At 40.5% G+C, this 22845-nt stretch overlaps 1 protein-coding gene across 3 annotated transcripts in view; it reads left to right on the top strand.

The window, feature by feature from the left end:
• Positions 1–18700, top strand: part of LOC111967776 (polycomb group RING finger protein 5-B) — a 26180-nt gene extending 7480 nt beyond the window's left edge. For 2 of the 3 annotated variants that reach the window (XM_023993120.2, XM_023993121.2), the window contains exons 3-9: positions 3569–3665; positions 4150–4205; positions 5595–5654; positions 6275–6420; positions 7699–7797; positions 9814–9903; positions 15353–18700. In XM_023993120.2, the coding sequence (XP_023848888.1) occupies positions 3569–3665; positions 4150–4205; positions 5595–5654; positions 6275–6420; positions 7699–7797; positions 9814–9903; positions 15353–15400 (596 nt within the window). In that variant the 3' untranslated portion in view covers positions 15401–18700. The remainder of the gene's footprint in view (positions 1–3568; positions 3666–4149; positions 4206–5594; positions 5655–6274; positions 6421–7698; positions 7798–9813; positions 9904–15352) is intronic. The other variant, XM_023993122.2, reaches the window with a different exon arrangement.
• Positions 18701–22845: the final 4145 nt, after the last annotated feature.

Raw genomic sequence — 22845 nt, 5'->3', positions numbered from 1 at the left:
TCTCTCTCTCTCTCTCTCTCAGGTGCCTCATTCATAATGACATCATGTAATGTGACATCATGTAATGTAGGCCTGTGGGAAATGGGTGCTGGCTATACCAGAAAAACACGACACATTTTCACTATGCATAGGCTACACTATCTCCAGGCATATTTTTATGATTTCTATTTAGTTCTGCCTAATATATATGCATTATACCTAACTTCCCTTACTAGAAATTATATCTAACAATGATTTTATGCGGAAATGTCCTAAGGCTTTCTTTGGTGTAGTGTGACTTAAAAAACTAAATCTTTACGGCATCTATTGCACCACTAAAAAGTGCTAGAGTAGCTGGAATTCAGAGCTCACAGAATCAATTGGCTGTCTTATTTGTTGTTTTATACCACAGCCTTGCACAGTCACAGCTATGAATTTTTAAAAAGCCCTCTGTTGATCTCCTCGATGTCATATCCTGCATGATTTACAGATCATATTACATGGCATCCTTCTCCATTTCTGCCCTCTCCATCTGAACTGAATGTTTTATTGGAGGAGAACGGCAGATCTCACTCCCATGAATGACACATCTCAAGTGATCAGGGTAAAACACAGTCATCTGTGGGTTCAGTCACCATGACAACAAATATCCTCCACACAGAATAAGCTGTTTGTGTCCAATTTATTTGTTTGTTTGAGGGCAAAGTCACTTCTTTACTGTCATATAAGTTGTATCGACCCCTAGCAATAATCTCAATAATGAAAAATATCAGCAGCTGCCTAGTACAGTACGTTTCTGCTGTTGTATGATTTCTTTCAGTGTGTATGCCAGTCAATTTCAGAGATCTCCAGCAAAATATATATTTGACATTAGTCTAGACTGTTTTTGTTGTAACATCTACTATAAATCAAATCAAATTGTATTGATCACACGCACATATTTAGCAGATGTTATTGCGGGTGTAGCGAAATGCTTGTGTTCCTCGCTCCAACATTGCAGTAGTATCTAACAGTGCAGTAGTATCTAGAAACGATTCACCACAATCCACACAAATCTAAAAGTAAAATAATGGAATTAAGAAATATATAAATATTTGATCGAGCAATGTCGGAGTGGCATTGACTAAAATACGGTAGAATAGAATACAGTATATACAGTTGAAGTTGGAAGTTTACATACACCTTAGCCAAATACATTTAAACAAATTTTTTAACAATTCCTGACATTTAATCAGAGTAGAAATTCCCTGTCTTAGGTCAGTTAGGATCACCACTTTATTTTAAGAATGTGAAATATCAGAATAATAGTAGAGAGATTGATTTATTTCAGCTTTTATTTCTTTAATCACATTCCCAGTGGGTCAGAAGTTTACATACACTCAATTAGTATTTGGTAGCATTGCCTTTAAATTGTTTAACTTGGGTCAAACGTTTCGGGTAGCCTTCCACAAGCTTCCCACAATAAGTTGGGTGAATTTTGGCCCATTCCTCCTGACAGAGCTGGTGTAACTGAGTCAGGTTTGTAGGCCTCCTTGCTCGCACACGCTTTTTCAGTTCTGCCCACATATTTTCTATAGGATTGAGGTCAGGGCTTTGTGATGGCCACTCCAATACCTTGACTTTGTTGTCCTTAAGCCATTTTCCCACAACTTTGGAAGACCCATTTGCGACCAAGCTTTAACTTCCCGACTGATGTCTTGAGATGTTGCTTTAATATATCCACATAATTTTCCTGCCTCATGATGCCATATATTTTGTGAAGTGCACCAGTCCCTCCTGCAGCAAAGCACCCCCACAACATGATGCTGCCACCCCCGTGCTTCACGGTTGGGATGGTGTTCTTTGCCTTGCAAGCATCCCCCCTTTTTCCTCCAAACATAAGGATGGTCATTATCGCCAAACAGTTCTATTTTTGTGTCATCAGACCAGAGGACATTTCTCCAAAAAGTATGATCTTTGTCCCCATGTACAGTTGCAAACCGTAGTCTGGCTTTTTTATGGCTGTTTTGGAGCAGTGTCTTCTTCCTTGCTGAACGGCCTTTCAGGTTATGTGGATATAGATACTTTTGTACCTGTTTCCTCCAGCATCTTCAGAAGGTCCTTTGCTGTTGTGCTGGGATTGATTTGCACTTTTCTCACCAAAGTACGTTCATCTCTAGGAGACAGAACGCGTCTCCTTCCTTGACTCAAATGATGTCAATTAGCCTATCAGAAGCTTCTAAAGCCATGACATAATTTTCTGGAATTTTCCAAGCAGTTTAAAGGCACAGTCAACTTCGTGTATGTAAACTTCTGACCCACTGAAATTGTGATACAGTGAATTATAAGTGAAATAATCTGTCTGTAAAAAATTGTTGGAAAAATTACATGTGTCATGCACACAGTAGATGTCCTAACCGACTTGCCAAAACTATAGTTTCTTAACAAGAAATTTGGGGAGTGGTTGAAAAACGAGTTTTAATGACTCCAACCTAAGTGTATGTAAACATCCGACTTCAACTGTACATGATTTCATGAGTAAAGCAGCATGTAAACATTATTTAAACATGATCAAAGTCACTAGTGTTCCATTATTAAAGTGGCCAGTGGTTCCAAGTGTATGTATATAGTACAGTATTCAGAATGCAATTACATGTGAATTACATGCAATTACATGTATACGTATAGGAAACGTCTGAAGAGAACATCTGCCACTATTATACACTACTGTGCACAGTGAGGTCTGTCTCATATGAGTCGTGCGCAGTAGGTGGTGCTGGCTATTGAAAGAACATGTAAGATGGTGTCCTGACATATTGTTTCCCTTGGCAGTTATGGTTGATTGAGTATGACAGCAGCGCACTACTGTATGTTTGTGAGGATTGTTATGTAGGCTACAGGTCGGTGCATAGTGCACAAGTACATAGAGTATGCGTTGTGTTTACATGGCAATTGCTAGAGGGGAGACTGTGCCCTGTATTCCTGCAGATATGGTTGATCTGTATTTTTATCTGACRATTTGATGACATCACGTGGTGGGATGTAGGCTTAATCCTCAGGTCAGTATTGTACGGAATCGGTTTGTGTTCTTAAAAGAACGATAAGACTGTACATTATATACCACCTCATAGATGGTATATGTGTGCATGTGTGCCTTATTGCACATACAGTACGTGTACATGCACGTGTGTGTGCTCTGTGGTATTGGCTGCAGCTGTCCTTGGCTGTGTGATAGATGTGTGATAGAACTGGCCAGGCTATACCCACTATTTCCTTATCTCCCTGCCAGTCCACAGTTTAAATTTCAACTGCAAGCCTGAGCTTTTAGTCATGCGTCCAGGCTCAATAGACACTCTGATGTTTATCCAGTTGAAACTGTAGAAATTAGATATTAGAATGTATTCCTTTTTGGTTTCAAACTTTACTTTCAAATGAGAATCATTTTATTGTGGAGATTATCTGAGAGGAAGGGATAAGAAAAGAGAAAATGCCGTCGTCTTGGCTTTTATTTAACACCGGAATGGTGTGATTAAAATCCATGTTTGCTTTAGGTCCGTATTTCGAGATGGTCAACTTGTCTTTGTCTCGATCTCCTTTATTCTGTCAACAGTTTGTAAAAGCTGCATCGTCCAACACTTTGAAGACAGCAACGACTGCCCCAAATGTGGCATCCAAGTCCATGAAACCAACCCTCTAGAGATGTTAAGGTAATACACCTAMTTTGACACCTTTGACAGAATCTATCTGCATTTATGTTTTCCTTTTGAGAATCACAGGGTCGTAATGTATACTACTGAATAGATGAATATATCAAAACCATCAGTAAAGTATAAACATGCTGGCTTTTGCGCTACTGAACTGACCCTAGCTGGATTTTGGCAGTTTTTCTTCAGTTGTCTACTTGACTTGTGAGATTGTAAGGCTGGTGTGGGCTGGGCTGGGCTGGGGGAGGATAGAGTGAACTTGAGCTTGGCTGCGGTGAGATCCAGGCAACAGCTGGACACCATTCTGGAGCCAAGGTCTCAGCTGAAGACCTCACCCAGTGCTCAGCCACCCAGCTACCCAGCCCACAGATGCAATGTCTGGGAATGTGTGTGTGGGTGTGTGGGTTTGTGGTTGTGTGTGTGTGTGTGTGTGTGTGTGTAAGTGTACTTACTTTTATTCTTCCTTGACGTCTCATTCGATCGCCAGGTTGGACAACACTTTAGAGGAAATCATTTTCAAACTCGTGCCTGGGCTGAGAGAAAGTGAGTGATGTCATTTTAGTATCCACCAACATCAGATATAAATCTTGACTTTGATAGTAGGCCTAAGAGTTACTCAAGCTGTTTTCCATTTGTCTTGAATGATGTAACTCCTGCCCTGCAGGACTCTACAGTGCTACCATTTTGGGGGCATATAAATACTATGCTGTGCTACCTGGAATTCTTATTTGGGAGCACTAGTGCCCCTAGAAAATAAATTGCCCAGGTAATAATTATTGTAATGATTTCTTCGCTGTCCCGCAGCATGCAAACACGTGGTGGCACGGAAAGAAAGTAAAAGGGAGAGCTTTTTTCGGGAAATGAGCTTCAAAAGTAGCTAGGATTCATATAGGCCCAATTTAGGCTATATCTCAATCTGAAAAATCTATTGTTCTGGTGCTCCTGAACCCTGTATTWTGTCATTGCTGGCAATTCGTATCATTAAAGGGGCGATCTGCAGTTYGTACATCCATATATGGACTCATAAACGAATGATATAAATCCATTGATTCTTGAAGAGTGTAACTTCTAAATGCCACATGAGCTTAGTTCAACTGTTGTGCCCCATCAGAAGCCAAAATATAAGCTTTTTTATCCATTGTTTGTAAACAAAGTCAATGTAAACAAAGTAACACTGTATAGCCTCAAAAACATGGTTAAAAACGATCATCCTTGCATCCATAGCTCTGCCTATGAATTTGAGGGTTGTTACATTTCTCCATCCCAGGGGAGAACGACTGCCCCCTCTCATTGAAGCCACGGGAGTTCAAGTCCAACCGTGGTATTGCAGGCATTGTTAGTAGAAAACAGGATCCCCATTATGGTGAATGGAAAAGATGTCAATTTTCGTGGTCAATCTTCGTGTAAATATATCWATTTTTTTTAAAGACAATCGTGGTACCAATAATTGCTTCTAATACACCAGATGTACAGTATGTCCTTGAACCGATTATTTAAAAATCGCACATAGAAGAAGTATCCTGAGAGGGGGCAGAACTGAGCTAGCCTACAACGTCACTTCCTGGAGTAGTTCAAACTGAGCATGTTACGTCCCCACGAGACACCATCTTAACCGACTTCATTTGGCTTCAATGCGCTACTGATTCTTCAAATAGGAATGAATGGTGTCAYGTGATCAATGGTTTTGTCCATTTATATATACAGTCATTGCTCCAGCCCCATCCCTCAACCTTTTACTGAAACAGTGGCTTTGTTATCATTCAGCTGCAGATTGSCGCTTTAATACCCAAAATATTTTTCATTGTGCTCCTAAATTTCTTTGTGTGCTCATATATTTTTCAACTTAGGAACACACATTCTCCTACTAATTGTTTTTATCATAGAGCCCTGCCCTGTGTATTCATATCTTCTCTGTTTTTGCTTATTGACTAGAGGAACAACAGCAGGAGATTGAGTTCTGGAGGAGTCGAAAGTCGAAGGAGAACGGAGAAGGTAAAAGATCTGTATTAGTGTCCATGAAGACCAAGACCCTCAGGGGGGACCAGAATGAACATTGGGCTTGGGTGTGCAGAAGTGGGCTGTGATTGGTTATTGAGGTGAAAGGTATGTGGGAGACAGATCAGCAAGGCGACAAAGAGAGAGAAGGAGTTACAGAACGACTTAGGTGATATCGTTGCAGTGGCGCACGACCGTAGGTGGCTGTGAGTCATATGAGGCTCAGAGGGAGAGAAGGAACAAGAGGAGGAGGGACAGCACACTCTACAAGGCATCGACAAGATTAGCCTGTTGATGAGGTATAATACAGGTGGGGAATAAATCAGATGGAAACCACAGGACGACTAAAGGTGGATGGATTCAGTCCGCCAGACTTAAATGCCATCTCCATGACAATGTGACGATAGACAATTTGTCCCAAAGGTCTTACCTTATGATTTTGCATTTCTAAGTGAAAAGCAAAAGACATCAGTATCAATCAAACCCATGCTTATTGTGAAGTGTCTTTTCACAGTTTTAAACGAATCCAAGGAAAGCAAGCTGAACTTGTGTCCGCACAGTGCGTGCTCTTGTTCACACACATAAGTATAACACGCTTATCCATTTCTTTGTCATAGAAGATGGCCCCCGATCAAAGAGGTCTAGGCTGGATGCCGATAATGATGATGGTGGAGATGGAGACTACCACAGGAGTGACCCTCAGATAGCCATCTGTCTGGATTGTCTACGCAACAACAGCCTGGTGGAAGAGAACATTGTTAGGGTAAGTCGCGGTGGAGAGCTCTATCTGTAGCGCCTCTCTGCTGCTCTTTACTTCACGTTCACCCTCTTCCCTGTCTCCCTAACCTCATTCCTCCCCCTCTTTTAGGCTGATTGGGTTAGGTACAGTGTTATGAAGCTAACTCCGTTACGTCCCTCTAACTGTCTAACACCTCAGAATGTGAGTTTAGTAGAATATAGATAGAYGATGACGCTGTGGTTTTCCTTTATTTCCTGGGCTGCCATTGAAAGCAGGTCACTCAGTCAGACATGCTCCTCTATCAGCAGGTGTTAATCCAGTCCAACACTAATTAGGCAGTTGTTTTCATTAAAATAGTGGTCCTCGTTATAACAGTGGTGTTGCTGTTCGTAATTGGTTGGCAGAACAGGGAATATGTGGAGAGAGGAGAGGCTCGCAATGCTTTCAAATTGAGGTATACTACATACAAGGGTTCCTCAAAGGGTTCCTCAAAGGGTTCCTCAAAGGGTTCTTTGGGATGGGTGTTGGTTCGATGTGGAACCATACTGACCCAAATAACCCTTTGAACCCTTCAATGCTTCTTTGCACTTTAAAAAAGGGGTTATTTCCTCTTTTTGTGATAATTAAGATGTAGGGGCAGTGGCTCATTATATTATTTTGGGACGTGGTTTGTGCAGAGCTCTTTTTGTGCCACTGTGAGCGAGTGTCATTCCAGTTGATAAAATCTGTTGTGTTATTCTATTACCTGTTATATATGCCTATGGCTAGTGACAGTGTCTTGTGAAAGACTCACGTATGGCCTTGTGTCAATTGAGAACGGTTGACTAYGTCAGTAGTTCTCAATTCTCTCCTCAGGGACCCACAGCTGTTCCAGAGCTAGCACACCTGATTCAACTTGTTAATAAACACAATAATAAAATGTATGGAATTTTACCAATATAATATGGCTAATAAACCAGAATTTAAAAAACATATATGGTTTTACAAAGACTGAGAAAGGTTATTTATAGAACCTTTGAGACTGAGAAAGGTTATTTATAGAACCATTCTCCATAAAGGTTATATATAGGACCATAGAAAAGGTCCTATATATTGTTTTTAGTGTGTATAGAAGGAGTTTCTCTGTACCAAAAGGTTGCTATCAAATGCACTAACTATTCCTAATTACGCATTTGTTGAGAAAATTTTTTTTTACCATAAAATGGCTGTTTGAATGTTTGGATTTGCATGCTCTTCACATAAGTAAAAAAAAAATGGGAGATGTGCCTGAATCATTAAAGTAATCTTCTGAACCTCCTCTAGGGCTTAATGAAGAAATTTATACGCTGCTCGACTCGAGTGACAGTCGGAACAATCAAGAAGTTTCTCAGCTTGAAGTTAAAGCTTCCAAGTTCTTATGAGGTAACAAATTAAGCTTYTGTATGTGCTCTATACCCTTTCGTATGTATCTACTATATGACAGATATTAAGCCATATATGCTATTGAATATTTATCCCTTTATGTCAGTTTTGTTTGTGCCTCACATACAGTAGCTGTTCCTGCAGAGTCTCTTCTGTGTGTTTAGTGTTGTGGGTAAAAGTTCTGGCCTTGTTAGCAGGCCCCCTGCTGTACTGAGTCTGTCCTTAAGGCTTCAGCATGCTTCGGTTYGGCTGGCGCCTAGCCGAACGAGTGTGCTTGCATACTCCTTTAAAATACCTGTGCTTGAAAAATGAGAAAAAGCGGCAATAGTACTGTTTGTCCATCTTGAGATGCCGTAGCCAGTATACACTTCCTCAAAAATGTCAGAATTATTCTAAGATAACTCYAGACATCGGTCATTCATTTTGACGTTTTTGCCGAGGAGATCTTAGTCACGCAATTTTACATCTAACTGAGATGTTTAGTGCAGTATTTCTCAAGTGACAAAATGTGCATGAAAAGGAGTCATCTCTCGTTGAATGACAACACACACAACACAAACATGCAAGAATCCTTATTCTTGATCAGTGATCAACAAGGGGGCGTAGACTTCGGCTCCGAAATTCGGCTTGCCTCGAAGATTTTTGTGTGTGTGCAGCATACTGTAAATATTGGTGCATTGTGGGAAAATGTTGGCGGGGAAAGAATTTCTGTATTTCGAATGGTAATTCCACCCCACAAAATACAGTACCGTACCGTATTTTTGGAGCGCCAAAAACCTTTTGACCACTAGTGGGTGCACGGTATTGTTGTTTCTAACTTATTAAAGGGATACTTTGAGATTTTGGAAATGAGGCCCTTTATTTTGGGGCGGCAGGTACCCTAGTGGTTAGAGCGTTAGACTAGTAACCAAAAGGTTGCAAGATCGAATCCCCAAGCTGACAAGGTAAAAATCTGTAGTTTTGCCCCTGAACAAGTTCCTAGGCCGTCATTGAAAATAAGAATTTGTTCTTAACTGACTTGCCTAGTTAAATAAAGGTAAAATAAAAAATGTATCTTCTTCCCCGGTGTCAGATGAACTCCTGGATTCCATTTTTATGTATCTCTGTCCAGTATGAAGGACGTTAGAGGTTGTTTCACGAGCCAATGATAACTAGCGTTAGTGCAAGGCCTGAGGCACTTTTTCAGTCACATTCCTGAAGCCCAAGAAACAAACACTTAKCTTCCTAGTACATATGGAAATTAAAAAGGTTTAGGAATGACTTTTTTGAAGGTTACCCCCACCCCCCACGCCAGTGGCACACACCAGATATTTAAAATAGGCTACTAAAATCATTCCAATCCTGATTAAAAGGCAAATGCAGTTTAGCGAGATTAGCGGGCTGGCTTTAAGACCATGTGGATGGTTCAGAGCTGACGGGCAGGCTATATTTTGGAGAGAGTGAAACCTCTCGCTTCGCGTCTTCCTCTCTGGCTGAGAGCACTGAGGTACAGTACGGCTGAGAGCACTGAGGTACAGTACGGCTGAGAGCGCATCGACACAGCTTTTCTCTCAAAACAGTGCAGAGGTGGAAGATGGCTGTAGTAGATGGCTTATGGGTAGATAACTGCTGTTTGACTTGACATGAAACTAAACTAGCGTTTTTAATCCCGTTGCTGAGCTAATGCATAGCAGCTAATTGCTGTATGACACGTGTTTGTAGAATTTTAAGGCCTATTGACTGAGATGAATGAAGCTACAGCAGCCAAGGTGATAATAGATGGAGTTAATTTTGCTTGTTTTTACTGATCCTCAAATTGTATTTTTTAAATATTTTTTGGYAGAAATGCAGTAAATGATCAGTTTTATAAAAAATTCCTAGGTTTAGCTGAAATGACGGCCCCTATTTGAGTCCTTGTCCTTTTGATTTCTGCTTGTTGGAGATTTTTCTAGCTCTAGTCTTCCTCTCAAGCAGCGTATACTCTCACTATGTCCCGCCGTCTACCTCTTAGTCACCAGCCTCTGTGTCCCCTCACAGCTAGACGTCCTATGCAACGGGGAGATCATGGGAAAAGACCACACCATGGAGTTCATCTACATGACGCGGTGGAGACTTCGCGGTGAAACCGTAAGTAAGCCCCAAATGATATCAATGCCCACCCCCCTGTTCCCCTCATTTTGAAAGATACTAAGCCCTGTACCTTTCTAGCCATGGGGATAAACTGTGGCTGCTGAATGATGGTCCTGAAGTCTAGTCTCCATGTGAGTCACTGCTTGCTTGGCTTTAAAGCTGATTAGCTTGTTAGACGTCTGAAGTCCACCGCCACTCTACTGTATAATCTGCCACAGCAAGCAGGATTTTTTTTGATTTAACCTTTATTTAACTAGGCAAGTCAGTTAAGAACAAATTCTTATTTACAATGACGGCCTACACTGGCCAAACCCGGACGACACTGGGCCAGTTTTGCGCCGCACTATGGGACTCCCAATCACGGCCGGTTGTAATACAGCCTGGATTCGAACCAGGGTGTCTGTAGTGACGCCTCTAGCACTGAGATGCAGTGCCTTAGACCGCTGCGCCACTCGGGTGCCCCACTCGGGAGGATGTACCAGTGGCACGGTTAATAGAGCTGATTACAGGCCACCTTTAAAATGTGTCTGGTACTATAGGTTCACATCAAAAATATGGTGAATGAAGTTGGTGGTTCCTTGTGTTATAATGGTGCTTTACAGTATTGGAGACATTTGCAAGGATAGTATGGTATTGGTAACTCCTGGTAAAATGCAGTTGACATACAGTACATACTGTATTTCTACCTCTCTTCCTCAATCAATTCAGAATTAACCCACTTTGTTCACCTCACCAAAAAAAAGCATGTTGTGGTTGCTATATCTGGACCTTCAGTCAACCATGCATAAACGTAACCAAGCACCCCAAGTCCTTTGCACAGTATGCTAGGCTAACTAWCACACTTCAGCTTGACCTCAAAAGCACTTTTGCTCGCCAGGCGCCTTGGCTGCTAATTTCATTGCTGATGATTGTCACTTTCGGATGGGCTGGTCGGGGCTCCGGCAGCACGGGGTCAGGTCATGAATCGCTGTATTGGTCCAGGGAGACAGGTGAGGAAAGCAGTGAAGGCCCCTGACAGCTGCCCCAGCAGGGTGCCTGTTCCTGGGCTCATTGCCTGACACTCTCCTCTTCCACAGCYATAGCTCATCACCACTGGCCTTTTAATGAAGGCGTCCTGTTAGCAGCAGCAAAGACCATTTCTGTCCTGTTTGGTTTCAACATACAGTACAACGCACCTAAGGCCTCGTAAACTGTACAGTTTTAATAGTTCATTTAATTCCCCTGTTTTGAATGATACTATGCTAAGAGAATACATTTTATTTATAATAAGGGTTACATGGAGAAAATCGGACCTCTTTGAAATGAAAATGGATGGTCCTCCCTTCAGCAAAATGTATTTTACCTAAACCCTCCCTGAAAACAAAAAATATATAAAAAGTGACCCTCCCCTTTCCCCAAAAGAATAATTAAAACAAAGTGGATAGCAGAGAACATGTCTACYGTTTACCCTCACTTMTTGGACACACCAGAGCCTTAGATATGCAGTTAGAAACAGTTTTTCATCCTGTAAGCATTACATGGCAACATGGGAATTTTGATAGCACACAGGGCTGCGGGCCAGAAGGTTGTGGGATTGCAGAGCACCGTGGACAAGAGTAGGGGTGGAAATATATATTTTATAGTAAAGGATCCCATTMATCTATCATTCATCTGTTTTGCAGGTCTGAGAAAAAATTGCCTTTTTATAAACAGTTCATGCAATTCTACGTAATTTTACATGTTAGCGGAATCTTTTTTTAATACCACACAAATTAACTAAGAATGGACAGAGAGATAGGCCTATGGGATCATCTTATCATATTTCTCCAATGCCAAATCAGTGTAACGAAACTGTCCCTGTTTGCAAATTAGGGATCTGAGCATGGTACTTTCAAAAGTTAGGCCTACCGTTCCACCCCAGACAGAGTAGGCCTACCAATGCAGAAAAATGTAAGCTTTAACTGCTAAGCTACTCTTCTACCGTGGCTTAACCCAAAGAGAGRTCACAAGTGTTTCTGTAAAAGCTGKCTGGGTTTAAACATATTTTATTGTACAGAACGTGAATAGCTTAATCAGTTGATAGTGACAAAAATTKATTACTTTTCAAGCAAAGTCAGCCTCTGAATGTCAAAGAAATTCAACAATGATATCCCTATATGCGTCAGAGTCACGGTTTTCCCAGGTATTTTAAAGCTTGTTTCTAGCATAAAGCATTCGCGGACCAAAGGGCTGATATAGATAGTTTTATATAATCGGATCTGTAAAAAAAAAAACTAATCTTAAGCTAACAAGGTAGGCCTGTGCTTTTTGCCATTTTCTTTCATAAAAGGTGGGCCTATGGCATACCCTCTCATACCCCCTCAATTCGAGATTTGGTTTTAACTTCACTGATACGGAGGGAGGCTATTTAAAGAGTGCATAGTRGTWGGAGGAATTGACTGATAAATCTATGGAAATAGCAGCCTCTAGCCTAATTTAATCTATCTAACAGGTAGGCMTACCTCTTATTTCTAAAATAGGAAGAAATAGGCTCCAACACAAAGCTGGAGCCTACCTGTTGTTAGTAAAGTCTAATTAAAATGAATCCGGTTTAAATGAATTATACCTACTCGAATTTGCCTACTTTCAGCACCATGAGCTGTCCATTTCCGATAGATTGTGCTGCGGCTGCTGCTTCAAGTTTCAGCACCACATTGTAAGTTACTCAAATCTGATTGATTGAACTCGATCTCTGATAAATACATCATGGGCAAGAAACATATTGTTTTYAATAAAAAATCTATTATAGTAATAGCAAGCTATCAAAGTTTGATCAGCAAGAGCAGAGCAGGGTTGGAWTATCCATTGCAGCCTAGTTTTATTTAGCATCCCAGCAGCTATCTTAGAAATATAYGTTTGTTCTGGGCTTCTCAGAGCATGCACTTCATAGCCTAAAGACTATGGATAATTTGATAGAGACATCACTAAATAGCCTATAGACGTAATKGATATTGTGTGCCCAGCAGAGAATCAGAGATGAGGGGCGGAATTATGCACACATCGACATACAGTGCATTCGGAAAGTATTCAGACCCCTTGACCTTTTCCACATTTTGTTACGCTACAGCCTTATTCTAAAATTGATTAAATAAAWAAAAATCCTCATCAATCTACAAACAATACCCCATAATGACAAAGCGAAAACAGGTTTTTAGAAATGTTTGCAAATCTATTCAAMATTCAAAACAGTAATACCTTATTTGTTCAGACCCTTTGCTATGAGACTTGAAATTGAGCTCACGTGCATCCTGTTTCCATTGATCATCCTGTTTCTACAACTTGATTGGAGTCAAACCTGTGGTAAATTGAATTGATTGGACATGTGTATGGCAAAAACCAAAAGGTCAAAGGAATTGTCCTTAGAGCTCCAAGACAGAATTGTGTCGAGGCACAGATCTGTGGAAGAACACAGTGGCCTCAATCATTCCTAAATGGAAGTAGTTTGGAACCACCAAGATTCATCCTAGAGCTGGCCGCCCGGCCAAACTGAGCAATCGGGGGTTGAGGGCCTTGATAAGGGAGGTGACCAAGAACCCGATGGTCACCCTGACAGAGCTCCAGAGTTCCTCTGTGGAGGTGGGAGAACCTTCCAGAAAGATAACCATCTCTGTAGCACTTTACCAATCAGGCCTTTATGGTAGAATGGCCAAAAGGCACCTAAAGGACTCTCAGACCATGAGAAACAAGATTCTCTTGTCTTATAAAACCAAKATTATACTCTTTGGCCTGAATGTCAAGCGTCACATCTGGAGGAAACCTGGCATCATCCCTGCGGTGAAGCATGGTGGTGGCAGCATCATGCTGTGGGGATGTTTTTCAGCAGCAGGGACTGGGAGACTAGTCAGGATCGAGGGCAAGATGAACGGAGAAAGGTACAGAGAGATCCTTGATGAAAACCTGCTTCAGAGTGCTCAGTACCTCAGACTGKGGCGAAGGTGCACCTTCCAACAGGACAATGACCCTAAGCTCACAGCCAAAACAATGCAGGAGTGGCTTCGGGACAAGTCTCTGAATGTCCTTGAGTGGCCCAGCCAGAGCCCGGACTTGAACCCGATCGAACATCTCTGGAGAGACCTGAAAATAGCTGTGCAGCGACGCTCCCCATCCAACCTGACAGAGCTTGAGAGGATCTGCAGAGAAGAATGGGAGAAACTCCCCAAATACAGGTGTGCCAAGCTTGTATTGTCATACCCAAGAAGACTTGAGGCTGTAATCACTGCCAAAGGTGCTTCAACAATGTACAGAGTAAAGGTTCTGAATACTTATGTAAAATAATATTTCCAATGTTTTTTTTTATACATTTGCAATTTCTAAAAACCTGTTTTTGCCYCGTCATTATGGGGTATTGTGTGAAGATTGATGAGGAAAAAACRATTTATTCAATTTTAGATTAAGGCTGTAACGTAACAAAATGTGGAAAAAGTCAAGGGGTCTGAATACTTTCCAAATGCACYGTATAGCCTAATAAGCAAGTCATTCTAAAACACTGAGAATTATTGGAATTTCATCAATTACAAATGACATGACCCTCCCCTGGACTAGATTTGAAAAATAATAAAACCTCGCCTTGACTGAAATTGAAAAAGCATGACCCTCCCCCATTTTCCTCCAGTTAACCATTCTGTAAATGTCCATCCCTAATTTAGGCTTGCATTAAATACAGGTTTTGGCAAGCTTAAAATAACCTTGTCCTCAGGCCTTATGTAGAACATTCTGATGCCAAGAACAGAGTCCCAGGAAGGAATCAGTAAAGCGCTTTTAGCTTAGAAGAACTATATCCAGTGAAGAGATCCATGTTAAAAAAAGAAAAAAATCAGATGACAGTATAACTGATCTCACATGACCAAATTTGTCATCAGGGCCAGATCGTTCCACTTTGATTGTACCAGACAGGGATAATCTGATTGGTCTCTTAGGAATTCTCTATCTGTGCAGAATATGTGACAGCTCTGTGATGCCAAGAATGAATTCCTGTCCTCCCCTGGACCAAATGACCAGGAACTGGGTCAGTGTGGGCCGACTCATTTCCGTTTTCTTTGGGATTGTACATAAGTGTCTCCTGCCTACCGCTGCTGTCTGCCTGCCTGTCTAAAAATAGGGCTGCTGCATGTGATGTCTGTGGAGTGTGTCTTTCACTTTCACCTGCTCTGGCATCAGACTTGTTCTCTCCTCATCACACTCCCACCGCTCTGCACTCACCTGCATTAGTGCTCTTCTCTCACTGCAGAACATTTTACTGTAGCTACGAAGCTACAATCTGTAGAGATTGTGTTGTTTTTGTGTTCTAACTAGCAAGTTCCCCTGTAAGTGTACTGTATATATTGTATTTTTACAATGCTAGAACATCTACGTTCCTTACTCTCTGATTACTGTTCTACATTGTAATGGATTCTGTCCAAGGGTGATCAATGTCATCTCTCTCTTTCAGGACTACCCAATGGTACTAGAATATCGCCCACGGATAGACTTTGGTTGACGGAGGGAGACGTGGGACTACTCCTGCACTAACAGCCCATTGACAGACTACACAATGAATGGATGTGCCTGGCACAAGAGACAAGGACCACACATCTTCTTATCATCTGCATGCAGTAATCCGTGATTGCCTCTAATCTCATTCTGTTCTCTTACGTTATCCTTCAGTTTGTCTGCGTTTCATTTTTCAAAAACGCATCAAGGGTTTGAGAACATGCCTGCGTATCATGACGTATTGATTCTTAAAAAATGTTCCCGAAGTGTAATTGACTGAAGAGTGAAGACATGCCCTTTAATTCTACAGCACATTGAAGTGTCCCTAATAATACAAGGTGAAATTACTAGTAGTCTGTTGTTACGCAACACAACAGAGATATTACAAGACAGGTGTGCGTGCACTGGCAAACGGCTCATAATATTCCACCTTATCTATGCTGGATTTAGTGTCTTACATGGCTCCCTCCCGTACTCCTGTTTTTAACTACGGTAGTGCCTTTCCCCACATGCCTCTTTCAGTGCAGTGCCCTTCGAAAATTCAAACTGCTTTTCATATGAAATCCCTAATAGTGAATTCAACAGCCCCAATATATAGCCTACATACAACTACAAGGAAGCTATGGATACCATACCTACCATATCCCTATCTCAATAAGCTATATTCTTCCATTCCATGCCATTTTGATGTTATTACCGCATATAAAGCAATACGAGTACTGTAAGACTAGATTTGGTGGAAGAAGGTTAGAAGAAGCTGAATATCACCTACACTGTCTGAAATGTGTAGCTGTGTGTTTGTGCACTATGTAAACGTATTGGGCATTATTGTTGACTTGTACATAGCAGAGATTTGTATAGACTGTTTACTACTATGCTGTATGTCCTACTGGATGGCTTAACATTAATTTATTGTTGTTGCCGTATAGAAACTGCCCAGACTGTCGTTACAGGATCCGATAACCCTTGCTATTTGTATCTAATGGTGGATCAGTACACAAGTGCTTTAAATGCTTTTTCCCTCTTCACATACAGTGCCTTCAGAAAGTATTCACACCCCTTGACTTTTTGCAAATGTTTTTGTGTTACAGCCTGAATTTAAAATAGATTAAATTGAGATTTTGTGTCACTGGCCTACACACAATACCACATAATGTCAAAGTGGAATTATGTTTCCCGAGAAAAAAAAATCTGATTAATAAAAAATGAAAAGCTGAAATGTCTTGAGTCCATAAGTATTCAACCCCTTTGTTATGGCAAGACTAAATAAATGATGGATTAAAAATGTGCATAACAAGATAGATAATAAGTTGCACAGACTTTGCATAGTGTTTAACATGATTTTTGAATGACTACCTCACCTCTGTACCTCACACATACAATTATCTGTAAGGTCCCTCAGTCAAGCAGTGAATTTCAAACACAGATTTAACCACAAAGACCAGGGAGGTTTTCCAATGCCTCGCAAAGAAGGGCACCTATTTGCAGATGCGGGAAAAAAAACAGACATGGAATTTCCCTTTGAGAATGCTGAAGTTATTAATTATACTTTGGATGGTGTATCGATACACCCATTYACTACAAAGATCCAGGCATCCGTCCTAACTCAGTTGCCGAAGAGGAAGGAAACCCCTCAGGGATTTTACCATAAGGCCAATGGTGACTTTAAAACAGTCACAGAGTTCAATGGCTGAAAACTGAGTTCAATGGCTGAAAACATTGTAGTTACTCGACAATACTAGCCTAAATGACAGAGTGAAAAGAAGGAAGCCTGTACAGAATAAAACTATTATAAAACCTGCATCCTGTTTGCAATAACGCACTAAGGTAAAACTGCAAAAAATGGGGCAAAGAAATTTACTTTACGTCCTAAATACAGGGCATTATGTTTGGGGCAAATCCAACACAACACATCACTGAGTACCACTCTTCATATTTTCAAGCATGATGGTGGATGCATCATGTTATAGGTATGCTTGTCATTGGCAAGGAATAGGGAGTAAAATAAATGGAATAGAGCTAAGCACAGGCAAAATCCTAGAGGATAACCTCGTACAGTTTGCTTTCCAACAGACACTGGGAGACAAATGCACCTTTCAGCAGGACAATAACCTAAAACGCAAGGCCAAATACACTGGAGTTGCTTACCAAAATGACATTGAATGTTCCTGAGTGGCCTAGTTTCAGTGTTGACTTAAATCGGCTTGAAAATGGCAGTCTAGGAATGATCAACAACCAACTTGGCAGAGCTTGAAGAATTTAGAAAAGAATAATGTGCAAATTGTACAATCCAGGTGTGCAAAGCTCTTAGAGATTTACCCAGAAAGACTCACAGCTGTAATCGCTGCCAASGGTGATTCTAACATGTAGTGACACAGGGGTTTAAATACTTATGTAAACGAGATATTTCTGTATTTAATTTTCAGTACATTTGCTAAAATGTCAAAAAAATATGTTTTCACTTTGTCATTATGGGGTATTGTGTTTAGATGGGTGAGAAAAAATATCAATTTTGAATTCAGGCTGTAACCCAACATTTGGAATAAGTCAAGGGGTATGAATACTTTCTGAAGGCACTGTATAACATTTATCTTTTTCTCACTCTCATCGAAACACCAAAGAATAAGAGCAGAGACAAACAGCAGTGGTTGTATTTTATCTGTTACATTTTAACAGAGACATAATAATTATAACATATTGTAGGCAAACGTTGAGAGTACTGAAGTCTTCTTGGTAGGAAACAAAACGTGTGCAATTTGCCACTGTAATAGGACTTTCCATACAGTAGATGTCTGTCAATAGTAAGTTGATGTTCATTTGCAGTTATGGGCGAACCAATCAATGGACAGATTGGACACCACTTTCTGGAAGGGTCTAAAAGTTCAAGTCTTTACAAATCTCCACAAGTAAAACTTTGAAGCCTACTTAGCGTTCTTGTGTACTTTCCTGTTTCACACATGTGCTTTTTCCTGTTTGAAATGGTATCTCTTATTTTCCCTAAAAACCCAGATCTAGTGGTTTTAAATGTTAGCAAAGTAAATGTTTAGACCGAATAATCCTTGAAACGTCTCTGTGCTGCAATGAACAATATGTATTTTTGTAACAAGAAGCACTTGTAGATATTTTATCTTTAAAAATGACATTGTTTGTTGTACATTTAACAAACTTAAAATGCTGCCTGGAATAATCTATTCTATTTTTCAATGTCAATGCACCTACAAGCATTCCTAGAAAGATTAGAACTGTACATATGCMAKAGCTGCTCTATATGTGACATAATAACAAAAATACAAAACTCCAGAACTCACTGAATTAACCTGGTGTCATTTAACTTGGTGTCAAAAGTGTGATTTAAAAAAGAACGTTTTTAAGTTTCAAACATTTGGTTTCAAGACTGCTTTTCTTAATAATATGACTGGTCTGCGCTTTGTGATTGCGTCCTTCTTTCTTATGGAGGCTAAATTGATCTTTCTGATTCACTCCCAAATCCAAGGATCCCAAACGGTATCCCAGTTCCTTTCAGTTCCATCTTTCATCCCGACAAAGAGCGACCTGAACTTTCTGCTTCTCCTGGACAAACATGGCTCCTCAGTGCTCTGCCAAGAGTTGCAAAGCTACCGGTAATTTACCAAAGTTACCAGAATCTTCAGTCATTGTGGTAATTAACACAAAATCTATGTCAATCTGACTTTGGTAATTTATACTTTAATAACTTAAAAAAAAAAAATAGATATTAATATATAGTATTCCTTTGTTATATCTGTGTACATATTGTCCATGAGTTTCTAGTAGATAGACCATATGGGTCAAGAAAAAATAGACTAATTAATGAAAAAAGTATCTAATCACCAATGGCATTATTTTCAATGAACTCTTCCAACTGTTTACTTCTTTTCACAACTGCCACCAGTTTGACGCCAAAACATTGACAACAAATACATAGTAAAATAAATAAGTGTGTACATTTTTTTAAAGGATATTTCAGGCTGAAACCCTCATATTAAACACCAATGGTATTCACTAAGTTTATTGTTTATATTTAGGATAATGTTTTACAGCTTTCATGAAATGTTTCTATTTTCAAATCATCTTAATTATTTCTTTTATACATTTTGCATGTGATAAGGCCACAAAGGTCCAGAGATAATTAGACACCTGTGATAATCGGAAGTACCTAAAAGGGAAACTAGATGTCTTGTGATAGACTACATAAAATCCTTGAAAGATACAAACATGATGCCAGTTTACGGCTAAACTTTGAAAGCTTCCAGTAACATACCCTCCCTTTGCAACCCCAGAGGGGCCCTCAGACAGAGTCTCATACTTTCACCATGATTTCATCAGTGCTTTATCTGCCAATGACAAGGTTTCTCCTATATTAAAACCAATCAACATTTTTGACTACTTGAATACTAGGACACTGCTTTTGGCAGGAAAAAACCCATGTGCTGAAGAAGTGCCCATGCTGTTTTGGAGTGGGGCGAGGAGGGCGAGGAGACAACCACGGCTGTCCAGTCCAGCTTTTGCATTTGCTTGAAGAAAGTGAAGGTTGGTTACATACACACACAGAAACACACAGCACACAGTACAAAAGCTGTTGACTGCCAGACAGAGGCACGCTAACTTTGGGGTCAGTGTTGCTATTTGAATGATCCCCTGAAAGGACCATCCCTCTGGTGGCCAACACTGTCTGAATCCTGATCCCTACGAAAAAAAACGGTTGCTTTCCTTGGATTGGCMCAAAATATTGTCTCTGGATTTCCATTCAGCCCGTCAGCCAAACTGTCACATTTTCCACAGGCCCCCTTCCTTTCTTCTCTCTGTCTGGAGACTTCCACTACTAAATGGTCGTGATTGTGAGGCCGAAAAAAAACTTGGCTGACCTGAGTTAAGTTTATCCTCCTTGTGGACAATAGGGAGCTGCTGTAACCCAGCTTAAGTTCTGCAAGCTGTGGCATTCTTATCTGTGCTGAGAGGAGCAGTAGCTCTGATGCACCACCAGCTGGGTTTAAATTAAGCTCAATGCTCTTCGGGTCCATTTTTACACTTTTGTCTCCCTCTGCAAGCGACTGGCTCCTCCACTGACTGGCTATAATTGGGGGAGTATTTACTCAGCTGCAAACATTTACATGTCTATGCAAAGTCCCCCTAATGTTTTCACATTATACAGGTCACATTTACTACTGKTGTTGTGCTTGCATACAGACACACACTATGAAATCATGTTTTTAGCCAGGAGTGGTTGCGGGAGGAAGGACTTTGATATCACTGTCTCATATTGCCATTAGAAATACTTAAAAACAACAGTCTGTGGCTAATTATGGAAAAAAGAGCTCCAGTGCCACTAAACCTTGAGATTCTACTTAACATGCGTGGCCTATATGGTTTCCGACTGTTTAAAAACAGTGCTTGTTTGTGTGAGTAATCTTCATTCTATCCACTCTGGGCAGTGTGTGGTACTATATCAAAACAATCAGCAATTACAGTGCCTTGCAAAAGTATTCACCCCCCTTTGCGTTTTTCCTATTTTGTTGCATTACAACCTATCATTTAAATGGTTTTTATTTGGATTTCATGTAATGGACATACACAAAATAGTCCAAATTGGTGAAGTGAAATGAAAAAAATTACTTGTTAAAAAAATTATTAAAAAATTAAAAAACGGAAAAGTGGTTGCTGCATACTGCATACAGAATTCGGAAGTTTACATACACCTTAGCCAAATACATTTAAACTCAGTTTTTCACAATTCCTGRCATTTAATCCAAATAAAAAATCCCTGTCTTAGGTCAGTTAGGATCACCACTTTATTTTAAGAATGTGAAGTATCAGAATAATAGTAGAGAGAATTATTTATTTCAGCTTTTATTTCTTTCATCACATTCCCAGTGGGTCAGAAGTTTACATACACTCAATTAGTGTTTGGTAGCAATGCCTTTAAATTGTTTAACTTGGGTCAAACGTTTCAAGTAGCCTTCCACAAGCTTCGTACAATAAGTTGGGTGAATTCTGGCCCATTCTTGTCACTCCCTGACCTTAGATATCTCTGTTTTTCTATATATTTTGGTTAGGTCAGGGTGTGACTAGGGTGGGTACGCTAGTTTTTGTATGTCTAGGGGTTTTGTRTGTCATGGGGTTTTTGWATGTCTATGTTGGCCTGATATGGTTCCCAATCAGAGACAGCTGTTTATCGTTGTCTCTGATTGGGGATCATATTTAGGTAGCCATTTCCCTTTTGTGTTTGTGGGATCTTGTTCTATGTTTAGTTGCCTGTCTGCACTATTCGTATAGCTTCACGTTTCGTTTGGTTGTTTGTTGTTTTTGTTAGGTGAGTTTCTGTTAATTAAAATTATGTGGAACTCTACTCACGCTGCGCCTTGGTCTCTCTCGTACGACGAACGTGACAATTCCTCCTGACAGAGCTGGTGGAACTGAGTCTGGTTTGTAGGCCTTCTTGCTTGCACACACCTTTTCAGTTCTGCCCACAAATTTTCTATAGGATTGAGGTCAGGGCTTTGTGATGGCCACTCAAATACCTTGACTTTGTTGTCCTTAAGCCATTTTGCCACAACTTTGGAAGTATGATTGGGGTCATTGTCCATTTGGAAGACCCATTTGCAACCAAGCTTTAACTTCCTGACTGATGTCTTGAAATGTTGCTTCAATATATCCAAATAATTTACCGTCCTCATGATGCCATCTATTTTGTGAAGTGCACCAGTCCCTCCTGCAGCAAAGCACCCCCACAACATGATGCTGCCACCCCCATGCTTCACGGTTGGGATGGTGTTCTTCGACGTGCAAGCCTCCCCCTTTTCCTCCAAACATAATGATAGTCATTATGGCCAAAAAGTTATATTTTTGTTTCATCAGACCATTTTTCATCACTCCAGAGGACATTTCTCCAAAAAGTACGATCTTTGTCCCCATGTGCTGTTGCAAACCGTAGTCTGGCTTTTTTTATGGAGGTTTTGGAGCAGTCGCTTCTTCCTTGCTGAGCGGTCTTTCAGGTTATGTTGATATAAGACTTGTTTTACTGTGGATATAGATACTTTTGTACCTGTTTCCTCCAGCATCTTCACAAGGTCCTTTGCTGTTGTTCTGGGATTGATTTCCACTTTTCGCACCAAAGTACGTTAATGTCTAGGAGACAGAACGCGTCTTCTTCCTGAGCTGTATGACGGCTGCGTGGTCCCATGGTGTTTATACTTGCGTACTATTGTTTGTACAGATGAACGTGGTACCTTCAGGCGTTTGGAAATTGCTCCCAAGGATGAACCAGACTTGTGGAGGTCTACAATTTTTCTTCTGAGGTCTTGGCTGATTTCTTTTGATTTTCCCATGATGTCAAGCAAAGAGGTACACAGGTACACCTCCAATTGACTCAGATTATGTCAATTAGCCTATCAGAAGCTTCTAAAGCCATTTTCTGGAATTTTCCAAGCTGTTTAA

The sequence above is a fragment of the Salvelinus sp. IW2-2015 genome, linkage group LG8 (assembly GCF_002910315.2).
Source record: "Salvelinus sp. IW2-2015 linkage group LG8, ASM291031v2, whole genome shotgun sequence".
In the NCBI taxonomy this organism is placed as follows: domain Eukaryota; kingdom Metazoa; phylum Chordata; class Actinopteri; order Salmoniformes; family Salmonidae; genus Salvelinus; species Salvelinus sp. IW2-2015.
Note: the sequence above shows the minus strand (reverse complement) of the source record. Positions and strands in the feature narration are given on the sequence as shown.